The 10646-nt window shown below is 30.2% G+C and overlaps 1 protein-coding gene across 1 annotated transcript; it reads right to left on the reverse strand.

Annotated features, from left to right (window-relative positions):
- Nucleotides 1-2113: 2113 nt before the first annotated feature.
- Nucleotides 2114-6310, reverse strand: LOC120274131 (serine/threonine-protein kinase BSK1-like). Its single transcript, XM_039280890.1, has 7 exons — nt 5870-6310; nt 5643-5778; nt 3564-3697; nt 3316-3454; nt 3034-3119; nt 2577-2765; nt 2114-2321 (listed from the first exon to the last, which is right to left on the reverse strand). The coding sequence occupies exons 1-7, from the start codon at nt 6308-6310 to the stop codon at nt 2277-2279; spliced, it is 1170 nt and encodes a 389-aa protein (XP_039136824.1). The 3' UTR covers nt 2114-2276.
- Between the last annotated feature and the right edge of the window lie 4336 nt (nt 6311-10646).

Genomic DNA, 10646 nt, shown 5'->3' on the forward strand with positions numbered 1-10646 from the left:
GTAAGCAAGAATTAACAATCGTCACGGTTTTTCCCTTTTTTGCCATGTAGAGAAACCAGAAGGTAGCAAATTAAAATTTTTTTTTCTTTTGTCCCTCTTTTGCAAAACACGACAACCACAAGGTTTATTTTTGAAATTTTCCCTTTAAAATTTATTGTTTTTAATTTATTTTTATTTTCTGAAAATTAATTATGCTTATTCTTTGAAATTATTTTGGAAATGCCATCACATGTTATTACTTATGTTTTAAATAAGTAACTCCTAGACTTAGTTGGAAGCATGGTGATTTTACTTTGTCAATATTTATATTTGTTTATTTTTCTTTAGCAACCAAATTTGTTTAATAATATTTTTTTCAACCATCCAATCATGCAACATGATGATTTTGAAATACTATCTTAGTTCTTCAAACAGATTCAAAGAGTTGGTGTATTCTAGGGTACTTATTTATTTATTATTATTTTATCATTATTATTTTCCCTGAGATGTTTGTTTGAGTGGAAGCATGCTAGCTATCTCTTATATCTTAATGTGGCAATTCGGCCAAAGCTGGAAGTTTGGCATTCTCATATATATATATATATATATATAATTTATTTAACTGTTTTTTTTTTGCATGCATTTTTTTGGCAAAAATAATTGTTATTATTCTGTATTTTTGGCTTAGGAATCTGTCTGAATGTGTTGGTCTCCAAATGAGCAATATGCAACCCTGTCAGTGGGGGGTTAAACCCTGACCTTGTTGACGAGAAGTTCTGGAAAATGAGACTGCAATTTTGCGTCGTGTCCGTTCGTTGAAATAATCAATGGCCACTTGATATTCAGTCTCTGGTCACCGAGGGTAAATAAATGACCTGTTATTTTGGCTCGGGTCACCGAGAGTAAACAAATGACTTCTGGCATCCTTAGTGAACTTGGAGACATACTCTGAAATATGTTATTTTGGTTTTGTTTATACTATTTTGTGTTATTGATTTTTGTGCAAGTTTCAAACTTGAACTTTTGCTTTCAGTTTGTTTTTGGATTACTTACTGGGCTAGTGAGTTCATGGATTTATTTTAAATCCTTTTCAAATCAAGAGCAGTAGACCCAAGGATCTCAAAAGGCTTCCAGTAGACGTCTTCCTTTGGAGTTGTGCTTTATGTTGTAGTATTAGTTGTATGGTTGTTTAAGAACCTATTTGTAGGTCATTCTATATTTCATTTGCTTTGTATTCTTATTTGGTTGTAAACCTTAAGTTGTACTCATATTTTATATTTCTGTCAGTTTATCCTCTACTTCCAGTCTGTGTTAAGGTTTTGAGGCCTTGCAGGTTCATTGGGCCCCCCGCCCTGTGGGTCTGCGGCCGTTTATCAGTGCACCGGGTTCGGGGCGTGACAGTAGTACAATGGTTTTTTATGCTGCAAAGATTGTTTTCTTATTGCACTAGCTAGCAGCTTCTCATCAAATTAACACTAGCAATTTCTATTTATGTGCAAAGAAACACAAGGTGCCCCTGCAGATAATACATTTGTTTTGGTTTCATTTGACTATCTTGATTATCTTTTACCTAACCAGTTGCTAAGTTTTATAATTACAGCCAAATTTAAACAAACTTAATTAAGTTGATTGAACTCTGCCATCTTTGTAGTTAATTCCAAGCTACAAAACGTGTTAAGAATGCTGAGAAGCATGCATATTATGTGGAATGGCAGGCCACCGTCATTTCTTCAAACAAACAAATCAATGAAAAAGGGTATTTTATCCTTCACAATTCTAACAAATATATATATATATATATATATATTTTTAGAATCTTCATCTGCTGTATTGTTTTTCCATGTCGTATCAGTTTCAAGCTGTTTTATTTGTGACATATTTTAACAATTATTCATGTCACAAAATATTTTTTCTGTAATAATTATATATTTTTGCATATTTAATTGAATGAAAAATGTATTTAATGATAATTTTCTTATTAGTGACAGAAAACATTGCTACAAGAGAAGACATGAAATACATTCATCAAGTTTTGCATATCAGCTCCGGTGAAACAGTTTTCTTCTAGCAATTTTCTCAAAGTCAACATCCATAAGAAGACGTTGACATTCCTTTGTGTATCAATATAGGGGAATATTCACACTTCTCTATATACACCAACAAATCAATGTAGTAAGGAATAGGTGTTTCTGATGCAAAAGTTCATTTCAATTTTTGGCTTTTGGCAAATGTGAAAATGTGATGTTTGTACAGCTTGTCTGGTATCTTGCTTTGGAATGCTCAGAAAAAGTGAGGTTTTATGTATCTTGCTCGTCAATCCCTGGCATTGAATTAGATGGTCCCTGCATCGAATGTGAAAAAAAGCATCAAATGTCACTAATTTCAGGACAAAATTGGGAAGGCTATGAGATTGGCTTAATTTCCATGAGATGATAGAACAAATATCACAGCACTAGCACATAGGGCCCTCACTGAAGTTATTTAGAAACTGCAAGCTTACAATATGCTTCACCAGAAATGCATTATTAAAAAGAAAAACCACACTGGTAACATATATAGACATGAAGATATCAAAAATGAAATCAGGAGTTGCTCACTGCATTATTGCTTTGAATTTGTGCAAATGTTGCGATAACATCTGTTATAGTGGGTCGGCTAGTAGGACTCTGTTCCAAACATTGATGAGCAAGTTTCACCAAAGCAGTTTCCTCTTCAATAGAATATTCACCATTCAAACGAGAATCTAGAATGATAGGGATTTTTTTACCCAATATCAGCCTTACTGCCTGGAAACATGAAACAGGAAACATGATTATAACAAATAGATCACACATTATTTTGAATACAAGTCAAGAAATAGAAAAGAAAATTTGGGTGTGCATAGTTTTAATGCTTTTGGCTACTAGAGAAGTGAATTGCACTATCTGCTGATTCATTCGATCCTATGCTTAATTAAAATTGAAGAAAAATCTGTCTAAAAGAGAATCAGATGAAGAAAAGAAGCAGAAAATAATTAATATATGAGACATATGGCATGTATAAAAGCCCAATCACCTCGATTCCCAGAATTTGCTTTCCGCTAAGTAGATCTCGTAGCATAATGCCAAAGCTGTATATCATGCTTTCAGGAATGATCATTCCTACAAAAAAAGAAGAAAATTTCTTTGTTTGTAGGAATGGTTCACACAATTATTTGGCTAAGACCTTTAATTAAAATATAAAACCAACTACTTAATAATATTTTCTTTACTAAAAGAGAATCGGAGCGCATGTAGACAAGGTCAAATATGTCTGCCAACTACAACAAATGAACTTCAAGCAATGATAGGTCAATACCCACTACATGAATTTCAGGCAATGATCTGTCAATCCTCGTTATGCACTCTGGAGGTGTGTAAGAAATGTTAGTGCGGTAACATCTACGTCTCATGTGATTTTTCGCTAGACCGAAACAAGAAAGACAAGGATTGTCAGCCTGCAAAAGAACAAAAGAACAAAAGCATTTAAGGTTGCTAGCTTTATTAATCAGTTTCATAAGTATTATCTGAAAGATCTATTTCTTTTAAAAATTTAACTAATATGACCTCATCAAAGAGGACTTTATTTGGATTTAGATCAAAATACAAAGTTTGTGCTTCATTGATGCAATATTCCAAGGCTTCTGCTATATAACGTGCGACTCTTAAGCGCATAGACCACTCCATGGTTCTTTTTTTAGCTGCAGAAACAATTAGAAATTATATAACATCTTAAAACATGATGGAATGAAGATACATGCAAAATTTGTACAAGATGCTTAGATGCTTATGGAACTTGTTATCATTCTCAAGAAATAAAATCGATCAATATAAAAAAGCACATGTAAATCTATGAAAACTCAAATGAAATTGATGGCACAACAAGCAAAAAGATATACCATCAACATCATCAACACACCATAGCAAGTCTAATTGTAAGCAGGATATGATGAGCTACATGTCCTTACAAGGTTTAAAAGAGATAGAGTGAAAGTAATTGACACTCATTTTTCAGAAATACATGGCATCTTTTCTCACATGCTGCTCCTTGAGTTTGATTTCCCAACCAAGCTGGAAGCTTGTTGAAAATATTCTATTAAAACATTGGTCATGCTGAGGGATGACAAACAATGAAGAGCTCGGAGCAACTTAACTTTGAGCTAAATGTACAATAGAGAAGGATTTAGTGGGAAGATGTATGGAAGAACAAAAATACATTAGAGAGATGATTTATGAGGAGAGAAAAACAGGGATTCTTGATTTTCAAATTTTCTTTATCATAAAAAGATTTCTAATTTGGATATTATTCAAAAGTCTATGATGAAGGCTTGTGGCTAAAACCAAGAACATGACAAATATAGGGCTAAACTGGGTAGCACCATCACCAAAAAGGAAATTATGTGCACCAAAGGTCAAGATTAATTAATTTCATTGGCTTAAGGAGACACAAGGACCATCTTCTTTCAAAAAGTTGCAAACGATAGTTGCAGAAAAATCTTATTTTAGAATGTTACTTAATGAAAGCAGGGTATAATCTGAGTATAAAGAGATTTTCCCAGTGTACTATTATCACACCAAAACCTTTAAAGCAGTAGAAAAAGTGAAGGGGGGCCCGCAATGCCATTAATTCTCTAATCTCTATGTAAACCAGATGTACTTATCTTCACTTGAAAGTCCTTTCCAATGAAGAAAATTACAGGAGCTATTCTCATAAGTCATGACCCATGTATCCAGAAAAAGCACCAAGCTTCTTGGACAGCTATCCCATTCTGTTTTCTGATGCCATTTTGGACACTCAAAGAGATGCCCTTGGAAAGACATAATTTTTTTACCTTAACTTTATCATGCAGTGCAAACTTGGAAACAAAAACAATCAAACCCCACTACTGTTCTTCCAAAAAGGAAGGGTGCTAACAAATTAAGCCTTCTCATCCATATGTTTGTTGAATTGATGCTGTTGTGAATACTATAGAGGTGACACGTTCTTTTTCAAGATGGAGAAAATTTTGGGTTTAAAGCTCAAATTATTATTATCAACACATATAAACACTAATTTATTTTAGTCTCTAATCGCTCCATATAAACTCTGGTTTGATTACTAGTCTTAAATATATAATTAATGAATGAGATCACATACAAACACTAATTTATTTTAGTCTTTAATCGCTCCATATAAAATCTGGTTTGATTACTAGTCTTAAATATATAACTAATGAATGAGATTACTAATTGCTCCAAAAATTAAAGCTCATGAATTTTTGCTAGCATTAACAAAAACTAATTAAGAAAAAACAGCCAAATTGGTGCAGCTAGCTCCATACAACTACTTTGCATATCGATTCAAGTGCAGAGCACCAAACAGTAACTCAAAAACGAATCCTAATTAAACTCCATTCAATCACATGACATCAAGAAATAACCAAGAATCTACTCAAAAAGAATCCTAGACTCCATTCAATAGATTCAAATCACAATAAGAAATAGCAAAGAATCAACACAGAACCAAGAATTACATTAAGCAATAGCAAAGAATCAACACAGAACAAAGAATCACATTAAGCAATAACAAAGAATCAACACAGAACGAAATCAAGAACAATTAAGAAGCTAGCTCGTTAACGCAGGAGAGAAGAGAACAAAACATACGGTTGGAAAGATACGTGGCGAGTGAATCATTGGGCATGAACTCCGCCACAAGAAGCCGCTCATCATCATCGCAGCAGTACCCAATCAAGTTCACAAGCCTCCGGTGTCTCAACCTTCCCCCTCTAATCGCCATCACCTACAAAACACCCCCATTCCAAACATTCATCTCACCAACAATCACAACAAGATCAACAAGAAACAATTGAACTAATTAAACAAGAACGAACCTTGAACTGCTCTTCATCAGGCCAGGCCAACAATGAGAAATTCTTGACCGCGATTTGCCGGCCCCCAGGAAGGAGGCCGCTGTAAGTGTTGTTTGGGATTTCACCGTCGCCTTTTGAGAGAAATTTCTGCTCGGAAAATCCATCCGTCGCCGCCATTAACTCCTGAAGAGTGTACTGGCGGAATGGCGTTGTTCCCTCTTGATGTTGTTCCGTGACGTAGTTCCATCCGTATTCTGAGAGGGCCATCACCTCGGTGGGGATGACATTGGTGTCCTCGGCGGGGTTGACGTTGGTGTCCTCGGTGGGGATGACATTGGTGTCCTCGGCGGGGTTGACATTGGTGTCCTCGGCTGGGTTGACATTGGTGTCTTGGTTGTGCTCGTCGTTGTCGGAGTCGTGGTTCTTCGGTTGGTGGGCGGCGGTGGAAAAGCAGCAACCCATCAACGGTGGTGGGTTGGGAAATGGGAATGATTGTGTTTAGAGCGCGCGGAGAAGATGATCACTGTTCTTGTTTGTTCAGTCCATCCTTTTATACTGTTTCCAGCCAACTTTATGTATTTTAGATTTTTATTATTTGACTTTGAAAATATGTACTTCCGCACTTTTTATACATTTTTAACTAAATCACATGATTTTTTAAAAATTAGTTAAAATTAATTTGTAATTTAAAGTTTATAAAAATTGTATTAGTTTTCTAAAATTATACTTATAAAAAATATATTTTGAAAAATGTGTAGTTAAATATAATTTATTAAAAATTTAAAAATATATTAAATATAATAGGTAAATTTCAAAAAAAAACCAAATAAGACCTCTAGGTACAAGTAAAAACAAAAAAGAATCAATAAAGTATTAATCTAGTGGTAAGCCATGCCAATGGCGTGGTCAAATTTGTGAATAATATGCGAATACTTATAAAATTACTGTAGTTTAATGCGGGAAGAACCATATTTTTCATCAAGTTGTAAGATAGGGCCTTGTGGAGAGGCATTTGTTGTTTTTGATAAAATATATATATATATATATATATATATTAGTTAAGTTTGTGTATGGCTTTAATCAATTAATTTATTATATTTATATTTTAAAGCAAAATTTTGCTTTGATGCATATATGGAGATCATTTATGAATGGTGATCGGTGAACATTTATCTATTTTTTTTTTTAAGATATAAGAGGACTAAATTTGTCTTTTCTAAATACTATATTATTTTACGATATTTGTTTATTTATTTTGGTACAGTGCGGGACTATATTATTTTGTTTTCTTATGGTAACTTGGACTTTTAATAAGTTTTCTTCAATTTAGATAATTTTTATGAAAAATATTGTAACTTTTGATTTTCTCCATTTTTTTTTTTACATATTTGTTGCCTAGTTTTGAAGGTCAAATGGTATTAGGTAATTGCAATTGTGTTTTATATGGGAAGAATTTTGGTTGACTATTAACGGTTGGTTTTCCTCGATGTCATGTTGGTCAGCTCTTTCATTTCCTAATTATAAAACTATTTTGATCATATATTAAGATTATAAAACTAACTACATACACTACAACAATTGTATCTATAACTACAATTTCATAGCCGCAAAAGATATTTTCGTACCTAGAACATTACAATAGTCAATAGCCAATAGCTATAGATAAAGTCATTTGTAGCTGTTATAATTTGATTAGATTTTTCAGTTACGGTGATCATTAATTCATAGCAAATAGATCATTTTTATTTTGATATCTTAATTTTGTAGCAGTAACTAAGCTTTAGCCACAATAATATATTATAGCAAAATAACTTATCTAACTACAAATATGGGCTTTTTGATAGCTTGGCCTTATTTTTTTTTATTTAACTAAATGGCCCTAGGGCCATTTTAATTTTCAAAATGGCCCTAGGACCATCACATCACCCATATGGGTGATGTAACAAGCTGACTGGGCGCTGAGTGGGCTGCTGACTCAGCATTTTTAAATTAAAAATCGTGATTTTTGCATTTTAACCCATGAATTGTTTTATAATCAATAAATTGGCTTATTCTTGGGTTTTTAACCATTTTTTTTAAAAAAAATTTATTAGTGTTTTAAAATTTACTAAACTTTTAAATAACTTTTTAAAAAATATATAAGTGTGTTTTTTAATTTAAATCCCTTATTTGTTTAATAATTAACATATTATCTTTTCCCTTTGGTTATTTAACCCAAATTTTATTTAAAAAAATTATGTAATTTTTTAATTTATTAAAAAATTAATTTTTAAAGAATATAATTTAAAGAATATGTTTCCATATTCAAATATATTCTTTAAAATTAATTTTTTAATAAATTAAAAAATTACATAAATTTGTAAAACAAAATTTGGGTTAAATAATCAAAGGGAAAATATAATTTATTAATTATAATACAAATAAAAAAACACACTTATATATTGCATAAAAAGTTATAATTTTAAAATTTGTATTTTCATATTCAAATATATTCTTTAAAATTAATTTTTTAATAAATTAAAAAATTACATATTTTTTTAAATAAAATTTGGGTTAAATAACCAAAGAGAAAAGATAATATGTTAATTATAAAACAAATAAGGGATTTAAATTAAAAAAACACACTTATATATTTTTTAAAAAGTTATTTAAAAGTTTAGTAAATTTTAAGACACTAATAAATTTTTTATAAAAAAATTGGTTAAAAAAACCGAAGAATAAGCCAATTTATTGATTATAAAATAATTCAGGGGTTAGCAAAAATCACAATTTTTAATTTAAAAATGCTGAGTTAGCAGCCCAGTCATCACTGACTCAGCTCACAGTTATCGCCCAGTCAGCATGTTACATCACCCATGTGGGTGATGTAATGGTCTTAGGGTCATTTTGAAAATTAAAATAGCCCTAGGGCCATTTAGTTAAATAAAAAAAAAATAGAGCCAAGCTATTAAAAAGCCCTACAAATATTTATTGCTTGTTGCAATAATGATTTTAAAATTTAGATACTAGCCATATTAATATAATTGTGGATATTTATTAATATACAACTACAAAAATTCTATACATATGTCAAATTATAATTTAAAATTTAATTTGTTATGAGTATACCTTTTGTAGCTATACTTGATATATTCCATAGTTAAATATATACATATTAAAGAGCCACAGGAAAAAAAGTGAGATTGTGGTAAAAGCAAGAATACATGTTACAATTTAAAGTGTTAGAGAAAACCAATTATTATTTTATATCCATCTAATTTTTAAAAAAATAATAATTCAACTCCTTTTATATAGCAAAAATATGGTAATAATAAATCTAAAATGCTTTATGTAATGAATAGACTGCATGAAAAAATATTCAAAATAAATTAAAATCTAAAAAAAACTGGCAGTGAAAGACAAAATCATCATCAAATATATATTATGCAATGGGAATTAATATGGAAAAACACTAACAATTGGAGAAGATTCTTTCCATGCTCATATTCATGCCTACCATCACCCTAACAGGTTGAAAATATATATATTTTTAAGTTTTCGGAGAAAAAAAACAATCAACATTAGACTCTTTATTGCGAAAGAAAAAAAAAGCCAAACACTAATTTCCTAAAATCCCTTTAAATAACATTCTCATCAAATACAATATAGTCATAATTAGTTCAACATTCAACACTTAAAAATACATCAAAAGTAACTAGTCAAAAATAAAAAGTCAACTTAAAAGCTAAATAAAAATTATTCCTATTTGGATCTCTCGGGTAGCTCCATAAAAAAGATAGCCCGAGTCTTTCTTCATGTTTATCTACAACAACAAAAAATAAAATAAAATAAAATAATAAATGAAAAAACAAGATAAATATTTTAATTTAAAAATTAAAAAAAAAATGAAGACTGGTATAATTTGCTCATAGCAATATATCTTCATCATCAGTATCAGGATCGAATTCCATATCTACTTCTACTAAAGTTTCATCAATTAGATTAACATCAAAGGCAAAAGTTGAAAAGCATTCACACTATTTCTCCCCAAATTTATTAAGCCATCATCTTCTTCAATTGTGATTAAAAATTCATGATAGTTTTGTGATTTTGTTGAAAAACCTCCTCATCAATATGCATTGCATCAAAATTTCTCAAATCTTTTATTGGTAAATCATAAAAATTTTCAGACTAATTTTTTAAAACAATAACCCAATTAGGATTGTCATTTTAATTGAACCGAATGTAAGGATCCAAATAAAAATTGATTCAAGATTTGTTTTTTTACATTATTTATTATATGCAGCATATAATTATATTTATGTAATTATATTATATTATATTATACTATGTTTTTAATTCTGTAGGTGTCTAAATAATATTATAAAGATTTGTATCCAATTTAGTTAGAGTATAACATCCTTGTGTAATTATGATCATAGATATTTGTTAAAAAAAAGCATGATCATGGATGCATCAATAATATTTACTTTGAGAAATTTTAATTATAAAATCTATAAGATTACAGCACCCCTAAATTTCAGAAGCATAAATATCAACTAAATCAAATTTTAAATGTAAATATTAAAAAACCCCAATAAATATGATCTGGATGGAATTTTTTAATTTTTGACCAATATGAAGAAATATATTTATATTAAAAGATGGACTCAAAATTAATCTTTCACATTATAAGTCATGCTGTTAAATTTATATGTAAAATTGATTTTAAAACAACTAAAACAAAATATTCAAATTGTAAGATAAATAAATATTGTGTAATTTTTCTTTAATTCTTTTCAAAGGAAATAAAATAATT

Source organism: Dioscorea cayenensis, chromosome 12 (assembly GCF_009730915.1).
Source record: "Dioscorea cayenensis subsp. rotundata cultivar TDr96_F1 chromosome 12, TDr96_F1_v2_PseudoChromosome.rev07_lg8_w22 25.fasta, whole genome shotgun sequence".
NCBI lineage: Eukaryota > Viridiplantae > Streptophyta > Magnoliopsida > Dioscoreales > Dioscoreaceae > Dioscorea > Dioscorea cayenensis.

Coding starts and splice junctions, on each gene's coding strand:
- LOC120274131 (XM_039280890.1), bottom strand. CDS start 6,310: ATGGGTTGCTGCTTTTCCACCGCCGCCCACCAACCGAAGAACCACGAC. Junction 3,455..3,563: donor ATAAAGTCCTCTTTGATGAG/GTCATATTAGTT, acceptor GTTCTTTTGCAG/GCTGACAATCCTTGTCTTTC. Junction 2,322..2,576: donor AAATTCAAAGCAATAATGCA/GTGAGCAACTCC, acceptor CATTCGATGCAG/GGACCATCTAATTCAATGCC.